General features: G+C 39.4%; 1 protein-coding gene across 1 annotated transcript; it reads right to left on the reverse strand.

Moving 5' to 3' along the window:
- Window positions 1–2174: 2174 nt before the first annotated feature.
- On the reverse strand, window positions 2175–21512 carry LOC113092530 (NXPE family member 3-like). The gene is made up of 8 exons (XM_026258138.1): window positions 21394–21512; window positions 21159–21327; window positions 10123–10479; window positions 9479–9894; window positions 9305–9375; window positions 3832–4035; window positions 3055–3398; window positions 2175–2412 (listed from the first exon to the last, which is right to left on the reverse strand). The coding sequence occupies exons 1-8, from the start codon at window positions 21510–21512 to the stop codon at window positions 2215–2217; spliced, it is 1878 nt and encodes a 625-aa protein (XP_026113923.1). The 3' UTR covers window positions 2175–2214.
- Window positions 21513–21738: the final 226 nt, after the last annotated feature.

A 21738-nucleotide genomic window follows, 5' to 3' on the forward strand; every position in this document is an offset into this window, starting at 1 on the left:
GTGACACTTCCGGTTTTCACTGACATGTGTCATTGGAGAGTGGTATGTGATGTGCTGATGGATTGTGTCAGTGTCACTGTCACTGTAGCGGAATGTGACTGTATGTTGCGGCACCTTCACTCACACTGACGCTGTCACCCGGAGTATTCCCAGTCAACAATTTGATCTCACAGTGATGTCACCATGAGCTCCGAGGATATCCGTGATGAGGTCACAATCTGAGGTCACAGTGAGCTAAAAGTATAATCTCATGAGAAGGGTATAACTGCAGCCTGGAGATCTCCAAATAGAGACGGGAACTCCAAAATTGGGCTTGGCTTCCTCCCATTAAGAGACATGCATGCAAATTTATTTATATAGCTTATTTTATTTTAGAGAAACTAGAAACAATATTTAATTTATAGTTTTATTTTGAAATGTAAGTCAGTAGTGATGGCTAGATAAAGCCTCATGAAGCTTTTCGATTTTCAGCCATGTGGTTAACAAAAGGGTTAATTTCTAGATACTTAATTTGCTCACAATACCACCTGGTGGCCAACAAAAGCAGAGTGTAAAACAAGCAGATATATTACAGACAGAGGTGTAAAGTCCAGGGGTCAGAAAGTAAAAGTCCTGCCATATTTTTGTTCCATCCATGAACTCAGAAGCTGATTTCATCAGAGGAACCAAGTCATTCCTTCCAAGTCACAAACGTTCAAGTCACAAGCAAGTATTCAGTCAAATCCCAAGTCCTCAAAGAGTTAAAGTCAATGAGATAATTAAATGATGATTGTGCATTAGTGATGAACACCTGCCATTATTGTGTGTTACAGAGGATCAGATGCTGATGTTTTATTGATTAAAATGATGCCACCATCATGGAGATCAGTGTTTGCTTCAGTTGGGCTCTTGACCTTTTGCTTCTTGTGTTAGAGATTCCTCTGCAAAAGTATATGTGCTGTGCAGAAAACTGCTACTAGCTGGTTTTACGTGATGAAGTAATTATTAGGCATCAGCCTGTTTATTTCCAAAACAATTTTATTTAACTTAAAATATGTTCAGTGTTTAAATAACCTACCTTGTGGAACTGCCACATGCAAATTAACTGTTGGTTTAATAGTTATAATGAAATAATTTGAAATCAAATGTATTTAATGAATATACATTTTTGAAAACTCGTCCAAATCAAGTCACAAACGAGTCTCAAGTTAAATCCCAAGCCACCATTATGGAGATTAGTGTTTACTCTTTGAGGACTTGGGATTTGATTAGACTAGTTTGTGACTTGAAAGGAATTACTTGGCTCCTCCTCTGATGAAATCAGCTGCTGAGTTCATGAGTGGAACAAAAATATGGCAGAACGTTTACTTTCTAACCCCTGAACTTTACACCTCTGCCTGTAATATATCTGCTTGTTTTACACTCGTTGGCCACCAGGTGGTATTGTGAGCAAATTAAGTTTCCTAAAATGAACCCTTTTGTGAACCACTTGGCTGAAAATCTTAAAGCTTCATGAGTATTCATCTTGCCATCACTAGTCTGCTCCATTTGAAAGCAGCTGATGGACATTTACCGCTAATCACAGAACCATCTTTACTGACGAGACACGCATGACAATCACATGCGATTAATCGTGTAGACCTAGTTTGTAATAAGTGAAGATGCTGAGATCTAGAGAGATCCGTTAGTGTTAATGGTCTGTTGGAATTTTAAGTGTTTCTGTGAGTTTGTTCAGTTACCATTGTGCTGAAGAGTAGAGCCTGTGATTCAGTCCTGCAGAAGAGTAAGAGTAATTACTTTTATGTTGCCTGTTTTTTATTTTTTTATTTTAAAGACAGTAGCATAGAGTTTGGTGCGTTTTTCCCTAATAATTTGGGCAATATCTTTAAAATGGCTTTATTTCTCTGTATAAAAAAAGGAAACTCTGTTGAATTTTTTTGCACTTTATTTAAATTAGAATATTTTGTATTAATTTGAGGGGTTTTGTTTGGCAGCCGTACCTAACAGTGAATGACTGTGTTTTTAATTTATATATATAATTTTTATTTTTTTTTTTATCTACAGTGGACAGCAATATGTTTAGAGGTACACTCTACAAACAAAACTGATAACCAAGAGATCTTTTCATTGGGTCAGTGTTAGAGGAAATCCAGATAAGGAACAATTTGATTAGTCTTCCCCCAACCAGGTAGGTTTCCCATTTCCTTCATGGAACCAAATCAACTTGAACAGGCCTCAGGCAGGACAGATATATGACAACAACATGTCGATTTCATTAGCAATGACAACTGGTCCTGGGTGAATGTTTTCAGGTAGATAGTGACAGGAAGTCATCTGCCAGACATCCAAGAGGATGACTCCATCAATGTCTCTGAACATCTCCTGCATCACTGTGTTCAATCGCAACATGTACCAATCACTTTGATAAATATTCTGGAAAAACACAGAACAGAATCAGAAACGTTTTATTGCCAAGTGTGCTTGCACAAACAATAAAATACCTTTCCTTGCATGGAAAGGAAGAAGGTAAACTAATGGAGATAAAGGAACTGTTTGCCCCCCACAAAATCATCTGTTTTCATCCAAGCCTTAAAATTATATCAGTTCAAGCATGGTAACTTCACTGGGAGTTAAACCCATGATTTTAAGTTAAGTTTCTCTTTTATTGTATCCCTTAAAAAAAATTGTTATAAACAACCAGGAGAGCAGATCAAACATACAACAACAAGAAAAAAAAAGTGGACATTGTGTGCACCTTGATTCACTGCTTAAGTCTTAACAAAGCACACATCTTTAAGCCCCAGTGTTTCTAGACTTTCAGTGTTGGGGTTAACACATTACAAGTAACCTGAGTCATACGAGTCAAGTACCTATAGTTTACTATAGTAAAGTAGTGCATTACATTCAAACATTTTTTTTTTTTTTAATAAGTAACTCAAGTTACTTTTTTCTCCTTTATTGACTGACACCTCTTTCCTGTTTCCCCAAATGGTAGAATTTAATGTACATCTAATACCATACTAACTACAACATTTCAAAGAGATTTTTTTAGGATTGGAAAGTGAACAAGTGTACCTTTAGTCCAGCAGTGTTTCCAGACTTGATGATGACGGTGGTCTCTGGAGCACGACTCAGCAGTGCAACAACAGACTGGCGGATTTTGGCCACTTCATATATGTAAAATGTTATCGAGTGAAAGACCAGGTGAGCACAGTATGTGAAGACAACGACTGCATGAGCCCCACCGGCTATTTCATCAATATCATTGCTGATGTAATGTAGGTCAATGATAGGCATAACTACACCAAGTCGCAAAGGAACACCATGCATGCTCCAGTGGACAACGATATTATTTTTCAGCTCCACAGCCATCAGTGGGCCACCTTTAGGATGAGTGTGGAGGTTCATTCTTTTTATGCCTAATCAAGATATGTGAAACAAATATTATAACCATAGCTTGAACGTTTGAATGATAAGTGTGTAAGTAGATGATCACCTTTTTTATTTTATTTTGGGCAAACTCTCCCTGAACTGATATATATCAAGTTCTCAATTTGATTGCATTAGATGGAAACTATTAAACCAAGTAGCATCTGCAAACAAGATGAGCTTTTTTCAGAACTGACTTCCCCTATATAAATCATATTTGTAATAACATTTTGCAAGTTTGCCTGAACAATGCACCAGTTTTTGATATTTTCATCAATGGCCAATATATATATATATATATATTTAGATTACATGCACCATATCCTTTGCAGGGCCTCTGTAAGTCATTTCATTGTTTCATTTATATTATACATTCTTGCTATTGATTCTTAAATTGAACATTGAAAATTTAGTCATACTTGCCTGGCACGTTTCTTTCTAAGTACTCGAACCACTGCCTTGTGGTGGAGTCTCCCATCAAATAGACAATCTTGTTTTTAAGACAGTTTGCCTTTTGTGCAGGACTGAACTGTCGAGTTTTGCATACAAAAGAATTCCAGACATCTTTTAAATAAAACCCTGCCGGAACCGGTGTCGACATGCCAGACCTGCATTTCTCCATTGTACCTAAAACAAAGAAACATGCATATTAAAGGTTTTTTAGCTACGTGAATTCTTTTGAAACAACATTGGATTACAGTTGATATCCATCCTCCGATATGTGGTCTGTGTATGTTTTGACCATTTAAATTTTGGAAAAAAAGCAAAGAAGAGAAATGTAATATACATCAGCACTGGGTTAAAAAGGGGCAAACTCAGCGGCTGGTAGAGGTATAAAGTCCATGGGTCAGAAAGTAAAAGTCCTGCCATATGTTTATCCCACCCATGAACTCAGCAGAGGAGTATGGAGGACCAATCCTGCAGAAATTAAAAATAAATAAATAAATATATAGATAGATAATTAAATAAATGTAATAAAATGAAAATAATAAATAAATGATGTGATAAAAACAAAAATATTTCATTTGAAATCAAATGTAATCCAAAATTATATTTTCAATTTTTTTTCTCTATGTATTTATTTTACATTTATTTTTATTCTTTTTTAACATTAATTTACTTATACTTTTATTCATTTTTATATTTAATTAATTTATTTCTTATATTAATTTATTATGAAATGTTTTTATTCATGCATTTATTTATCTATTTATTATATGTATTTATTTATTTATTTATTCTCACGTGTAGTTATTTACAGATTTATGTATTTATTTATTCATTTATTTCTTTTTACTTTTCTGTGTGCGACATGGAAATGAGGGAGGCAGTCCTTGTGGATCACCAGTGAGTCATTGGTTGAGAGCTCACGCAGAAGCCAAGCCTCTGATTAAACTAATAACAATGATTAGAATTTGAGAGTTGGATGTGCTTGATCGACTCATATTACATCATTAAGCCCGGAACCATCAACATCGTCAAAGGCCAATGTTCGTGTTGTGAGCAAGTTTATTGTAAACCAGTTAAACATAAGGTGTATACGGTCTACTCAGGCTCACAGTTCTTTTTCATTCAGGGCCCATCTCTAAACTTAAAAACATAAAGTTTCTAATTCCAATAGCATTTTAAGAGAATAGCTTACAGTCACAAAACCAACTGTAAAGTGTTCTTTTACGAGTAAGGTATATTCAGTAATATTTACATTTTATTCAAGTTTATTTTAGATATATAAAAAATCGAACAGATATACCAATGTTATATGTGATGTTAGAGATGTTTCCTAAACTAAAAGGGATAGTTCACCCAAAAAATATGTCATCAATGACTCTCCCTCATGTCTTTCCAAACCCGTAAAACCTCTGTTCATCTTCGGAACACCATTTAAGATATTTTAGATTTAGTCCAAGAGCTTTATTCAATTTACTCAAACAGTACACTGACTGAACTGCTGTGAAGAGAGAACTGAAGATGAACACCGAGCCGAGCCAGATAACAAATAAAATAATTACTTTATTTACTTCTCGAGTCAAGAACCAGTTGCATCGGTTTTCGGATCACCAGTACACTGAACTGAGAACAATTTCTGTCGGACGTGTCTGATTCAAGAACCGAGGAGATGATGATACCGCGAATGCATGATTCAGCGTGAAGCAGACCGACACAGAGCGTCTGAACCGAACTCGTTCTTTTGATGATTGATTCTGAACTGATTCAGTGCTGAGCGCGGGTAAACCAAAGGCTTGAATGAAGGGCAATCATCGCCAATGACGTCATTACGTAGAGTGCAAAAGAACTGGTGAACCGTTTTCTTCAACCAGTTTATTGAATCGGACTGTCTGAAAGAAAAAGTTTGCAGAAAAGAACCAAACCTCCCATCACTACTGGTGATCCAAAAACCGATGCAACTGGTTGTTGACTCGCGAACGAGTCAATCTTTTGTTTGTTATCTGGCTCGGCTCTGTGTCATCTTCAGTTCTCTCTTCACAGCAGTTCAGTCAGTGTACTGAGTAAATAAATTACTCCGGGATATTGGTTTGTTTAAACTCAGAGGGAGTGTCAGCCACGTTAAAAAAGTTAACAGCTTAAGTCATTAGTGGATTAATGCGTATTGGAGACGCAAACCGTTTAAAATGATTCAGTTCGATTTGGTGAACTGGTTCAAGAAGAACTAGTTAAATCAAATGAGTCATTCGCAAACCGTTACATCTTACATAAGATCCGCTACAAAAAATCACTACACTTGAACGCGCTCACAACAGACTCAGAAGAGAAGACAATGCTGCAAAAGTCATAGTTTTTGTTATTTTTGGACCATAATGTATTTTCGATGCTTCAACAAGTTCTAACCTATCCTCTGATGTCGCATGGGCTACTTTGATGATGTTTTTATTACTTTTCTGGACATGGACAGTATACCATACATACATTTTCAATGGACGGACAGAAAGCTCTTGAACAAAATATGAAACGTCTTAAACTGTGTTCTGAAGATGAATGGAGGTCTTACAGGTTTGGAACAACATGAGGGTGAGTCATAAATGACATCATTTTCATTTTTGGGTGAACTATAAAAATATCTAGCGTCTAGCGCCAAATCCAACTTTATGGGGGATGTGGGTTTAGATTTTTGTCGGATGCGTTTCCAAAAACCTTATGAGCCTGAGTAGACTGTCAAGATATTTAGTGCAACTGGTTTTATGATAACCTTATGCTCACAATGTTTTTGGGAGTCTTTTCTCTGCGATTACAAACTGAAGATGGGTCTTACAAACCTCCATCAAGTGTCTAGTGTCATCAACCTACAAACTCATAGACAATGTTGATGGTTTCGGGCTTAATTATGTAACTATGAGTAAAAATAACTGAATTTGTTCGCTATTAAATAATTAGAAATAATAAAGTGAATCTGTGAAAATATATTGGATCTCTCCAGTTGATATAGCACAACAATATACTGTATAAAGGCATGGGCAAAATACACTCGCAAATCTGATGCTTCTGCGTGAGCTCTCAACCAATGATTCACCGGTGATCCACAAGGACCGCCACCCTCATTTCCATGTTGCACACAGAAAAGTAAAAATAAATAAATGAATAAATCAATCTGAAAATAAATACTGTGGGAATAAATAAATACATATAATAAATAAATAAACAAATAAATACATTTAAAAATAAATAAATACATAACGTATAAAAATGAATGAAAGTATAAGTAAATAAAAGTTAAAAAGAAAAAAAATAAATGTAAAATAAAAGGAATAAGGAAGGAATAAAAAGAAATTTAAAATATAAATTCAGGATAAAATGTAATTACAAATGACCTATTTTTGTTTTTATCACATCATTTATTTACTTATTTTCCTTTAAATTACATTTATTTATTTTTTATTTCTGCAGGTTTGGTCCTCCATAGTGGAGGAGCAAAGATATTCATTTTAAGTCACAAGCAAGTTTCAAGTCAAATCCCAAGTAGTGATGTCTGATTCACAAACGAATCGTTCAATTTAACCAGTTCTTCTCAGTGAATCAATTGAAACCAGTTCACCAAATCAAACTGAATAGTTTGAAATGGTCTGCGTCTCCAGTCAACATTAATCCACAAATTACTTAAGCTTTTAACTTTTTTTTTACGTGACTGACACTCCCTGAGTCAGAATAAACCAATATCCCGGAGTACACTGACTGAACTGCTGTGAAGACCGAACTGAAGATGAACACTGAGCCGAGCCAGATAATGAACGTACACACACACTGCTGTAGCAGTTCTCGTTCTCGAGTCAAGAACCGGTTGCATCGGTTTTTGGATCACCAGTACACTGAACCGAAAAACCGTTTCTTTCGGACATGTCCGATTTGAGAACCGATGAACTGATGATACTACGCATTCGTGTAATTTATCAAGTATTTTGTTAAACATCGGAAAGTGTGATAAAATAACTATATTTGTTTTGCTTTTTTTTTTTTTTTTTAGATGATTTGGTGATTGATTCTGAACTGATTCTGTGCCAATGTTATGCTGTTACTGTATTTGGGTGCATTGTTGCAAAACTTAATTGTAAACTTTTCATGATTATGAGGTTTTTAACTGACTAAAGTTATGATTACTGACTTTAGATATTTTAATGTTTGATAGACTTGACACCATTACGTCATAGCCAATGACATCATTACGTCGAGCATAAAATAACCGGTGAACCATTTTTTTTCAACCGGTTTATTGAATCGAACCGTCCGAAAGAACCGGTTCGCTGAAAAGAATCGAACTTCCCATCACTTATCCCAAGCCCTCAAAGAATTAAAGCTATTGAGATAATTAATTTACTAATTAAATGATGATTGATCATTAGTGAAGAACATCTGCTGTTAACAATCAACATCATTGAAGAAAAGAGAAACGCAAGAGCTACGACTGACTTCAGCCACAGCATTAGATATTTTTTTTATGAACACACACAAGATGTCACCATAAATGTGGTCAAGGTTTACTTAATATCCTAAAAAAAGTAATTTGTTTCTAATTATTTTCTGTAAGATTCACAGAAAACATTTATACTACGTTTAATCAAAAAGTTGAAGTTGCAGATTAATTTTGTAATATCTGCTTTTTTAGCAATGAAGGAACATCATAAAATTGTTATTTTCTTTGGTTTATTGACTGACAGTGACATGATACAAAATGGAAAAAAAAAATACAATTTTTAAATGGTGGATCAGCTCAGGCTTTTAAACATCAACACTTATCATATGAATCTCAATAGTGGTAACAATAATTTTTCATACTGCAGCGTATGATGTGAGTTTTTAATATGGCATTACCCAGCACACATAGCAGCATGACGCGCTTTGTTGATTAAAATTATTGAGATTCATGTGCTGGTTCTTGATGTATGTGTGTGTCTGAATAGTACAGAAAATAAAGAAGTTACATTTTTTTAAAGCGTATTTCACAATTTTTGAAATTAATTAAATCTATTTATTAGAACAGTACTTTGTTTACATGCTGTAGATTCACAGAAGAGGTGTTCATCACTAGTCACTGAATTATCTCATTAACTTTAACTTTTCGAGGGCTTTGGATTTGACTTGAGACTTGCTTGTGACTTGAAAAGAATGACTTGATTCCTTCTCTTCATGGTTGGAATAAACATATGGCAGGACTTTACTTAATGACCCCTGGACTTTATAACTCTGCCAACCGCTGGGGTTGTCGCTTTTTCTATTTAACCCAGCATTTTTTAGAGTGTGCTGAAATTTGTAGGGCCCGTCTCAAGCATCTTTCTCAATCACATTCGCTTCTCTATGTCATTTTGTTTCCTTTCTGTCTAAACTGACATACCCCAAACCCCCCCAAATTGCATGGTCGAAATGTACAGAGATCATTATGTAAACTTACCAATAGGTGCAGTGCTGGGAAAGACATTAATAATTTTTTTGTCTCCACTAATAGCAACATTTGTTAATTGTCTGTAGAGAGAGAGAGAGATTTTTTTATTTATTTTTATACACTTTTTTTTGTTTGTTTGATTTAAATTATACAATTGTTCTGAAATTAACTTTGAATCATTACTTTGTAAAAAGCTGCTGCTCAAAAAGATTTAATGGGCTTTCCATACGTCCGCCTGCGTGACGAACCAGTTTGTCACAGGAAAGTTTCTTCGGTCTCTCACACTGCCACACGGTCCCTGTTTTTATATCCTTATGCTCACAGCAGCAGTCACCTTTCCTCCAATTTCCATCTGCACCCCACTTTAGATAACATTCTACTACTTCACGGATCCTGGTTTTATTGGGTCCTGGTCCTTCAAAGTATCCATTGAAGTGGGTGCGTGGGAATGAAGACTCCATGTATTTTTTAAGAAACTGCACAACCTCACTGGAGTGCTCTAGACGTACGAAAACTTGTGCCTGACCTTCCCACGGCAGAAGAAGTTCAACAGAGTAAGTCCCATTACGATGATCCACAACCTCCCCGTACACACTCGCCTTTAAGATAAATAGAAAATAATAAATGTAATGCAGAAAACTAATGTCTGTTGGTAAAGTACATTTTGAAGCTTCTAAACCTAAACATAATATGTAATAATTTGTGATAATCCTTGCGACGGTTGTTGGTTGATTGTTGGTTGACACTTAACATGAAAAATGCCTGTATATTGATTTTATTTATTTTCTAAAATGTGTTTCAAAAATTAAGATTATAAAACAACACACCTTTAGCTCTGCATTGAAAAGTTTAGCTTTGAAAAAATCTCCTCCATATCTTTTCAGGTCCTTGTTGTGGTCTCTGGCTGTGATAATAACAGAGATCTTTTCTCCCACTTGGTAACTCTCTTTGAGTCCCACAATAGAGAAAGTTGAGTGAACTGGACTTGTGCTCTGATTCAGATAAGTGATTTCTTGATCTGGAAAAGGCCAGTCAATAGCCTTCTGTAGTCTTTCCCACTCCTCATCACTGATTCCCATGTCAAACGCAGATATTATGGATGAACTGTTATTGCGAGGAACTGGTTTAGGTCTAGGAGGCTGAAACTTTTTGATGTGGATCCCACCATTCAACGCCCATAGAGCCTGATAGAGAACAAGGATATAATTTACACCAAATTCCTTTTATTTATATGTGCAAATGTTTAAAGGGGGGGTGAAATGCTCGTTTTCACTCAATATCCTGTTAATCTTGAGTACCTATAGAGTAGTACTGCATCCTTCATAACTCCAAAAAGTATTTAGTTTTATTATATTCATATGAGAAAGATAGTCTGTACCGATTTTTCCTGGAAAAACACGACCGGCTGGAGGCGTGACGTGTGGGCGGAGCTAAAGAATCACGAGCGCCAGTAGGCTTTTACGTTGAGAGCGTTTGGAAGTTGTGACATTACCGTGAGGAAAAAAAAAACATCATCCAAAACAAACCATGGCCAACAGTCAGATTCAGCCGTTTATTTATGATCCAGAGGATGAAACTGAACGAGAGCAGCAGCAGCAATGACTCGCTCCGAGCGGGGCTCGAACCCAGGTTTCCGGCATGGGAGGGCAGACGCACTAACAAGGAGGCAGAGATATTTTAAGCAGTTTTACTCACCGCTTGCAGTTCCAACATACAATCGTGACCCTTTTTTGTTGGGATTGCATCATCCTTAAGAAATAAACGATACGCAAATCCGTCGTCAAACTGGGCCTTGTTTGTAAAACAAGCATCTTCGAAATGCAGGGAACAAACACAAACACTTGCACACCTCGTTGATGCTCTGTAAAAATAAACTCCATCCACTGGTCCCTTAATGCTGTTTTTTTTTGTAATCTGTGCAGGGTTGTCTTGCCCTGATAACCAAAAACACACTTCTTTTGTGACTTTTCGCGACACTCTCGCTCTGATCAGTGAATGCCTCTGCTCTCAGTGCTCTGCTATACGGGAGCGTGCGCTCTTCCGGGAGAAGTGCCCTTAGGACCCATATAAGGAAATTCTGCTCCATCTAATGTCACACAGAGCCATACTCAAAAAAACTTTCCGAAACTTGTGACAAACCGGAAGGAGTATTTTGGGAACAAAAATACGCCTTCAAACGTACAACTTAATTTTTGAAACCATGTTTAGCATGGGAATCCAACTCTTTAACAGTGTAAAAAACTCAGTATGCATGAAATAGCATTTCACCCCCCCTTTAATGTTCATTGTAGACACAGATTATTTTCAGATAATACTAGAAAATGTAAATAGATCCATAGGAATTCGGCGTAATCATGCACAAACAGTGAATGGTTGGGTTCAAATGCATCAAGTAAAAAGTGTATTTTTCACAAGTCAAAAACAAACATCAAGTTAAATTTGCATGTCAACCATGCCATCTATGGTTTAGATTGCAACCGCAACATATTGTGTAAGTAAACAGAATTTACAGCATAAATCTTTTGTAATTATAGTGTACCTACTCAGAACCTCAGGAATAATATGCTAAATGTGGGCAATAAAGGGGTAATATAAACTGCCAAATTAAAAATTATTTTTGCTATAAGTATTTTGAGACAACGGGGTACCTATTCTAATATTAAGGGGTATGTATGACCTGAAAGGAATCTTATATTTTCAAGAGATTTAGCAAAAACATACACTAATTACCTCTAAGACACAGGAATTTTTGTTTATTTTGTTTTGTTTTATTTTCTTTAATTTAGTTACTCACACTTAATTTATTAGACTAATTCATTTTATCAGCCTTTTATTTTTGTAAATCTCAACTTCTAACATGGTAAATTAGTTAAAAAATAATTCAAAACTTAAACATCAACATCTAAAGTGAATTTTTGTTTCAATGCTTGAAACTGGTGATACTGTTTGTGGAGTTGTTTAATCATCCTCTGCTGAGATTTTGAGAGATTTAATGTATTCTGTCTTGTGTTGATTTAATCTATGGCTGTGGCTAAAGTCAGTTGTAGTTCTGGTATTTCTGCTCTTATTTTTGTCTGTTCTAGTTTCTCTTTCTTTCATTGATTCAGTTTGTTAACAGCAGATGTTCTTCAATAATGTTTAATCATCACTTAATTACTAAATGAATTTATCTCATTAACTTTAACACTGCTTCAGTGTTACTTTTTTAAGACTCTGAGTGTGGATTATACAAACACTGGCAGTGTTAATGGGTGCGTTCGACTTGAAGCTCGGCTACAGACAGCGATCAAAGAGAGTATAGCCACTTGCAGTCGGGGGCGGAGTTGAAAACGGAGCCATCAATGTGCGCGCTTTCTGCTCCCGTTAGTGACACTCACATGGTGTTTGTCACAGATGAAATTGGAATGAATTAAATGCAGTATTTGTAAAATGCACAGACGATTTAGAAATGTTTTCACGAGCAACAGAAACAGTTTTTACATACTGCTTAATACAGCGCCATATTTTCAAGAATAAAGTTCAACATAATCGTATATAATTTAAATACTAATAAAATGCTTTTATCAGTGTTGTATGATAAACGTGACTCAATACAACAGTGCGACTACAATACAAAAAAAGCGTTTACCGTTCTAAAAACACAGATTTGTTGCCAATATTGGAACTGAAAAGATTTGTCTATCCCGAAAAAACACGTGATCGTTGTCATGTGGTGCATCTGGCCAATCATGAATGCAGATGTGTCATCATCAGTGCTCCTGCAGCCGCTCTGGACAAACTGCGGCGGCTGAGTCAGTCGGCTGCTCTCGAAACACTCTCGCGGTACTTTGATGCCACATGTGATGTGACAGTCATGTGGTTTTGGCCATAGACAGTAAAAGAAATGGACACAGCGACCCCATTGGTACTCAATTGAGACAAGTGAAGCCCATTTTTAGCACTTCCGTTTCTTATGCGCAGACCATATTAAGTTAATTGCCTGCGAGCTTCTCCTCCTGTACAGTAATGTGACAGAGAGTTGCGTGGTTATGATGCAATCATTAGCCTATTTTTGCAAAAACTGTTTCTACGGGTCCATAATGTAACATAGAAGGTAATGGAGCCCTTTATACATTGTCGTGTATCTTTAGAAATAAATAATGGACAAACGGAGTCTTTAAACGCCTCAGATGTAAAGTTATTCTCTGTCAAAGTGACGCCAAAATGAATGGGAGTCAATGGGAATTAGTTCTGCTACAAGATGGTGGCACCCGGCCGACTTCAACTTCCGGTCGACTTCCTCGCCGCCTGGTTTTGGCGCCGTCTCAAGTCAAACAACATTTCTAACCGGCATGCGCTGCTTCAACTCAGACTGCGATTGGTTTGCGCAATGCTGCGTGAAGTCGAATGCACCTAATTTAACACTGGGGGTTTTACTGTGCTTTACACAAACATTTAATGTCAAACAGGAAAATAAATTAGGGCAAAGCATTTGGTCAAAATCATTACACTATTCCCTTGTGCTCCATCTGTTTGGCAGACCTGTGAAGCCTGTGTATAACAGAAATAATATCTGTATTTAGCTTACAGATAAAGACCCAACTGTGCAATGTAATTTAGAGCTGAGAAGAAAAAAAGATCTCAAATGTTTCAAAAAGTGCAAATGTATATCAAACGTACAACTTCATTAATTCCAACTAAAACTTAATTTAGTTTAAAACCACAATTACAGCTATTACAGAAATTTGTACACATTGAAATACTGCATTTGTTTGCTATTGATGGTAAAATTCAGATTTATGAATTCAATCAGAATTTAAATATATATATATATTGTTATTTTAGGCAGAAATAAAATGCAAATTTATTTGATTATTGCTTCATCATCTGCTTTAAATAATGACAATTAAAATTTTAAATGACAATTAAACTTACCAAACAGAACAAAGTCCAAAGTAAACAAACCTGTAGTAATGCACATGATCTTAACCTGCAGACTGATAATAGATGGAAATGATCAACTACAAAATCATTTAAAACATGAAACGTTTTTGACCCGTAATATGGCAAATGTCAATAAACTCATGATTACCTGGTGAATTTGATTTATTCTCCGATGGCATGACTGTTGTTCCCTTATTTTATGTCAGCTTGTGAGTGAGGAACATGTTTGTACAGCTCTGAAAATGAATTGTATAAAAAAAAAAAAAATGCAGGAACACAATGACAGGTGTGTCAACATTTTACAGATGAAGATATCACTATTGTTTTAGAAGTATTTCCTGAATTATTAGTCATCAAGTCACCTTTATTCATAAAGCACTTTAAACAAAAGATTGTCAAAGCAACTGAACAACATTAATTAGGAAAACAGTTTGTCAAAAATGTAAAATGACAGTTAAAGTGTAAAATGTGTAAATGTTATACACAGCAAAATCTCCAGTGTTAATTTAACACTCTGAGTGTGGACTCATATAAACACTGAAGCAGTGTTAAAAGTAACACTGAAGCAGAGTTGAAGTTATTGAGATAATTAAGAAGTTAATTGAGTTATTGAGTAATCCCAATTTGTGTGTTATTATTGTAGTGGTCAGTGTTTGCTTTCAAAAAATGATTACATTAAAACAAAATCATCACCATCTGGTGATATTTGTTTTTGGTTTTCCAAACAAATTTTAAACTTAAGAAGTCACAAGCCAAGATCCCAACTAAAGCAAACACTGACCACTATAATGGTGACACACAAACTGTGATTTTCTCATTTGTTGATTCTGGTTGTTAGCATCAGGTTTCTTTAATAATGCTCAATCATAACTCAATTAACTTCAACTCTGCTTCAGTGTTACTTTTAACACTGCTTCAAAGTTTAAATGAGTCCACACTCAGAGTGTTAAATTAACACTGGAGATTTTGAGTTTTATTTAAAAATGTCCTAGCTCTTCCAAGCTTTATAATCACGGTGAATGGGTGATATCAAAGTCCTTTTAGGCAAGTCGTGCCACTCGCCAGCCATCTTGGCAATGGCTCCGGGCAGCTATTTCAGACTAACAAGACCAGGCTCCTATCTAAATGAATGGGCATAGAGTCAGAACTGCACTTTCACTGGTCACCGGGACATAAAAACTGCATATATAGAAACAACAGTAAAATATTATAAAAATCGCTGAAAAATTTGATGACTTTGTGTCAAAATAAGGTTTAAAACGCCTTTTCCCCCACAGGTTATACTTTTACAACGCATGCGCAAAGGTTCCTCAGCTGTGCGCATACGTCAGTGGAACCAGTGTGTGTGTGTGTGTGTGTGTGTGTAATGCTGGGTACATACCATTTCCCGATTATCTTGAAGGTTCTAGAGATTATTTTATCAGATTTTATCTTGGTGTTGGGTGTGTTAAAACTGTCCGTACCTGATCGGAAGAATGTTGGAGCCGTCCCGATAGTGAATCATAAATCATGTTTAATATTTACGATCAGAAATCCTGATGTGTGGGGCAACCCAAACAAAACAATATCCAATCAGAAAGTGGGATTATCATGTTCTTAAAGAGTGATGTAAGATCTGATAACAATAATTTTAAGTTTATTTAATAAGGCAGTTTCAAAGAGAATAAGATCTCTTTTCCAAGAGAGAACTGAGAACAACAATTATGAAAAAAAAAACATAGCTGTATGATTTACCATTGCTCACCATTGCTCGCCTCTAGCTCACTCTGTCCCCGCCGTCTCCACGACAAATTATTATTAGTATTTTTTATTTATTTATTTTTTTGCTGTGAAAATCATTCCAAACACTATCATTGCAATTTATTCCTGCATATCATCCATCATGCTTATTCTGAATTCTCGCAAGATTTTGCGAGATTTCTTGTGTTCACAGTCGAGACTCTGGTTTGTGTGTGGTGTGCTGTCTTTGTCACATCAATGCACACCACAAACTATAGGAGAAAAACTGTAAAATCTAGTGTTTTTTATCCTCATTTTTGTGGTCTATCACATTTTGAAAATCTTATAAGATGTAAAAAATCTTTTGGTGTGTACTCAGCAACAGTAACTGGAAGCAGGCAGATTATCCCACCATGTAAGCCATGTAGGGGTGGCAGTGGCTCAGTGGTTCATGTAGGTTGTCTACAAACCCGAAGGTTGGTTGTTCAATCCCCGGCTCCACCTGACCAAGTGTCGAGGTGTCCTTGAGCAAGATACCTAACCTCAGCTGCTCCCGAGGAGCTGGATGGTGCCTTGAATGGCTGACACCGCAGTCCGTGTGTGAATGGGTGAATGTGAGGCAAATTGTAAAGCGCTTTGGATGGCCATGTCTGTTGAAAGCGCTATATAATTGCAGTCCGCTTACCATGTCATCTGCTGGTGTTGGTCCAAGTTGAATTCAGCCGTATACCAGGAAGTTTTAGAGTACTTCATGCTTCCTGCTGCTGACCAACTTTATGGAGATGCATATTTCATTTTCCAACAGGACTTGACACCTTCACACAGTGCCAAAGCTACCAGTACCTGGTTTAAGGACCATGGTATCCCTGTTCTTAATTTGCCAGCAAACCTGCCTGACCTTAACCCTATAGAAAATCTATGGGGTATTGCGAAGAAGAAGATGCGATACGCCAGACCCAATAATGCAGAAGAGAAGGCCACTATCAGAGTAACCTGGGCTCTCATAACACCTGAGAAGTGCCACAGACTGATCGACTCCATGCCACGCCGCATTGCTGCAGTAATTCAGGCAAAAGGAGCCCCAACTAAGTATTGAGTGCTGTACATGCTCATACTTTTCATGTTCATACTTTTCAGTTGGCCAAGATTTCTAAAAATCCTTTTTTTGTATTGGTCTTACGTTACATTCTATTTTTTTTTTTTTTTGAGACACAGAATTTGGGATTTTCCTTAGTTGCCAGTTATATTCATCAAAATTAAAATAAAAAAACATTTGAAATATATCAGTCTGTGTCTAATGAATTAATATAATATACCAGGGTTCTAAATTAACACCCGCCAACACGCCAAATGCGGGTTAAAATTAATTTTGGCGGGTGTTAATTAAAACTTACTAGCCAGTTTGGCTGGTAATGCATGACATGAGGCTCTGTTCTCGGTCATTTATCCCCCTGGCAGCACTTCCTACATTTCCCATGAACACTGTGCTGTAATGCTACGTGATGACGTTTCATATGCCCATTGGCTGCACGCAGTTTGCAGTGAAACCAGCGTGAAAAAACATGGAAAGGAATAGAGCGTCTATCAGAAAACACAAGGAAGAAAAACGTCTCCGGTTACTATCGTAACCTCGGTTCCCTGAGAGGCGGGAACGAGACATTACGTCAGCTAAGACGTATATGGGAACTCTTCCCTTCTCCACTTTCACTGAAATCTTATTGGCTAACGCCAGCTGGGGACAGCTGGCCAATTGACGCGAAGCATGCAAATACTGGCGGGTAAGCGTGCAGTATAAATTGCATGGGCGCGAAAATTACGTCAGAATCACGACTGAACGCTAGCACAGCTGATCAAACAGCGACCACGGCGGCTAACGTAATGTCTCGTTCCCGCCTCTCAGGGAACCGAGGTTACGATAGTAACCGGAGACGTTCCCTCTCGAGGCGGTAACTCAACATTACGTCAGCTAAGACGTATATGGGAACTGTATAAAATCCCGCCGTGAGAGCAGTGAAGATAAGCCCTGAACGGAGTCAATCACCCTCACACAAGCAGTACAGTTCTAGCCAATGGCCGTGTCGCTAAGAGTGCTTGCATTTGATAGGCGGAACTAGGCCAATGAGACATCTGCTCCGACCCTAACAAAATATGCATAACTTCAAGCAATATATCGAAATCTGCACTAAACAGGGCAGACACAAAGCAATAAGCACTCAAGCATGAGAGTTAAACAGAGTCGACGGCGTTTGCGGTGACTGCTGCATAAACCATTTAAACCATAACACAGAGTTAGCAGCCATGGTAACTACTGTATAGCTGGTTATAACAGCTTTAAAGAATAAAACTTAACTCACCGAAAAACATGTGACGCTACAGAGGGAACATCCAGCTTGTTAAACCTGGCGATTGTGTTCTGGGAAGACCAGCCAGCAGCAAAACATAAATACTGGACAGACATACCTCTAGACCAGGCCCATCAGGAAGCATTTATAATGTCCTCGCAGAATGAGCTCTGATGTTGAGGGGGTAATCCTTCCCCTGGCATTTGATAGCGTCCACGATCCAGTGAGAAAGTCTCTGTTTAGAAACAGCACGTCCCTTATACATCCACCAAGCACACGAACAGCTGGTCCGACTGACGAAAGGCGGCCGAGCAATTCATATACATCCGTAAAACCCTAACAGGGTCCCGGCGCTCTGAGTATCAGCGTCACGCGAGGCTGACGGCTCAACAGATAAGGCGGGCAGGGAAACAAAACGGTGTATTGAGTGACTTCGAAACGAAACCCGGTCTCGGCCGGAGAGTGACATTACAGTCGCCAGGCCCGAAACCAATGCAATATCGTTCACCAAACACTCACGAAATTCTCCAAGGCACTTCGCTGAGGCGAGAGCAAGAGGCAAGGCAGTCTTCAGGGAAGCTCCTTAACCGCAATCGAAGCTAATGGCTCGAACGGTAGTAAGAGACAGAGCCCTCAAAACTAGAGCGAAATCCCACGGCGGCACGGATGGCGGCCATGAAGTGCACAATCGACTTGCTCCCCTGAGAAAACTGAATACCAGAGCGTGCTTACCGATCGTTTACCCGTAACCGGGGAACGAAAGCGGCAATAGCAGTCACATACACCTTCAGCGTGGATGGTTTCAAACTCCCGCTATCCAACTGTGCTGTAGAAAGCGCAAAACATCCGACACGGAACAGGTCCCCGGGTCAATATAAATGTTCTCGCACCATTTTGAGAAAACTCACCACTTCTGCGCGTAGCAGCGAATGTTTGATGATGCTCGCGTCTCAGTAAGTATGTTTAGCACTCGTCAGTGCAGAGAGTCCCGCTCATTAGGGTCCCCGCAGCGGCCACACATGAAGGTTCCACAGCTCGGGGCTGGGGTGCTATATTGTGCCATTCGCCTGAGACAGCAGGTCCTGCTTGAGGGGGATTCGCCATGGGGGAGCCATCAGTAACTCTCTCAGGTCCGCGAACCAGGGCTGATTCGGCCAGTTCGGGGCCACGAGTATAACTGATGCTTTCTCCTCCCTGATTTTGCACAACACAGGCAGAATCTTCACAGGAGGGAATGTGTAAGCCTGGCTTCCGGCCAGCGCGATGTCAGAGCATCTCCCAGCAGGGGGGAGTGAGATAGCAAACGTGTTCTCGCTCGTGGCAAACAAATCCACTTCCTCCCTCCCAAATAATTAGATCTGATCTTGGGTGAAGCCAACATCTCCTTGAGGAATCCCGTTCCTCAAAAGCATGCTCACTCCACGGATCAAAGTACCGGGGATGTGCGACGCTCCTATGGAGATTAAGTGTCGGTCCGCCCACAACAGGAAACTCGCTGCCTGTTTGAATAGAGCTCTGGAGCGCACGCCGTCCTGGCGATTTATGTACGAGACCACAGACGTGTTGTCGGTTTGAATCAGTACATATTTCCGCTCCAATCTCGACCGAAAGGCTTGCAGTTTGGGTCTGAGGGGAAATTTCGCTCTATCGCTCTCTCTCGAGCAGACTGAGAACTTCCTGTCGCAGAACAGGACGGTTTTGGGGCAAAGTCAGGGACGGGACCACGCCATTGAAGCGGGGAGGTCTGCGTTTGAATTGGAGAGAATATCCGTCGTGAATTATTCCCAGTATCCACGGTGAAACGCCCGGGATAGCCCTCTTACCGTCCATGAGATGACACGGCGGACGCGTTACCTCTAAGCCACTGATGGCTTCTTTTAATCAGGGCCCCGCCCCCGCGAGGCTGGAAGCACTGGCGGGAGGGCGGGCCATGGTGTGACACTCTTGCGCCATCCTGAGGCCATTATAATCATGGGCTGTGGCTCTGCGCTGTTTGAGACAGGGCGAGTGACACAACGTTGGGTGCAATAATTTGTATATATGCATCTTCAGTACAATTTTTACTCACAAAAACATCATTTAAACACATATAGCAATCGTCACCCATAGTGATGTGGGGGACATGATGCATGTGTCTTAGTGGTGTTGGCACTCTCGCTCCTTCGCGAGGCCATTATAATAATAGGTTGTGGCTCTGCACTGTTCTGAGACAGGGCGAGTGACACAGAGATGAGTGTAAGAGGAAGTAAAGCTCTTTTGTTGATTTTAACATGCTTTTATTGTGGAACTCACACAAACAGCATTCAAACAGACATAGCAATCGTCGCCCGAAGAAACATGGGGGACATGATGCATCTGAACATTGAGGGTGACACCGTGTTTATGTGGTGTTGGCACTCTCGCGAGGCCAGTATAATCATGGGTTGTGACTCTGCACTGTTCTGAGACAGGGCGGGTGACACAGTGATGAGTGTAAGAGGCAGTAAAGCTCTTTCGCTGATTGTATACCTGTTTTTATTGTGGAACTCACACAAACAGCATTCAAACAGACATAGCCATCGTCGCCCGAAGAAACATGGGGGACATGATGCATCTGAACATTGAGGGTGACACCGTGTTTATGTGGTGTTGGCACTCTCGCGAGGCCAGTATAATCATGGGTTGTGACTCTGCACTGTTCTGAGACAGGGCGAGTGACACAGAGATGAGTGTAAGAGGAAGTAAAGCTCTTTAGTTGATTGTAACATGCTTTTATTGTGGAACTCACACAAACAGCATCCAAACAGACATAGCAATCGTCGCCCGAAGAAACATGGGGGACATGATGCATCTGAACATTGCACTTGGGGGCGGGGCCTCCCGTTCACTCACTCTTTCACCGTCAGGGAGACGGCTCGTATGGCGCGCTGGCTCTCTCGCGGCGCGGGGTCCTCAACTGTCCCTGACGTTACCTTCCAGGCTCTTACCACTGCTGGTTTGGGGTGCATTGGGGTGCAGCCCACGATTTCACCACGAGCTCTCGCACGCCTCAATGCCGTCTGGTAGCAGCTTGACTGGAGGAGCCACGAGTCTAGTGACCTATCACGGGCTCGTCATGTGCGTTGCAAGCGAGACTCAGCTCCGTGACGACCTTTCCGAAGACCCTGACGAGCTTCTCCTGGAGGTCTCAGGGCCCTCTTGGTCGGGGCGGTCCCACTGAGAGACCCAAACCTTTTTCGACGTCGAAGCGACATGGAGTCGTTCTCCTCGCCAGCTCCGAAGAGGACGAAGTTCGCGGAAGCTATAGTCCACCACGCCGACGTCAAACTCGTCTTCGGGCGGGGGAGGGCCCACCAGCGGCTCGCTGGCGGCAGTGGGCCTCATTCCCGCCGTCCTCCGAGCCATTTCTCTTTTCTCTGGCTCTGAGGGCGCGCACTGGCAGCTCGGTACAGCGGGCGCAAGTTGTGGTCCGTCTGAGAA

This window comes from Carassius auratus, unplaced genomic scaffold (genome assembly GCF_003368295.1).
Source record: "Carassius auratus strain Wakin unplaced genomic scaffold, ASM336829v1 scaf_tig00214644, whole genome shotgun sequence".
In the NCBI taxonomy this organism is placed as follows: domain Eukaryota; kingdom Metazoa; phylum Chordata; class Actinopteri; order Cypriniformes; family Cyprinidae; genus Carassius; species Carassius auratus.

What these genes read in the sequence shown, in the direction of transcription:
- LOC113092530 (XM_026258138.1), bottom strand. Translation starts at nt 21,512, where the DNA reads ATGTCGCTTCGACGTCGAAAAAGGTTTGGGTCTCTCAGTGGGACCGCC. An exon ending in TTTTCAATGCAGAGCTAAAG is followed by an intron (nt 9,895 to 10,122) that starts GTGTGTTGTTTT and finishes TTTATCTTAAAG; the next exon opens with GCGAGTGTGTACGGGGAGGT. An exon ending in GAGCAGCAGCTTTTTACAAA is followed by an intron (nt 9,376 to 9,478) that starts GTAATGATTCAA and finishes CTCTCTCTACAG; the next exon opens with ACAATTAACAAATGTTGCTA.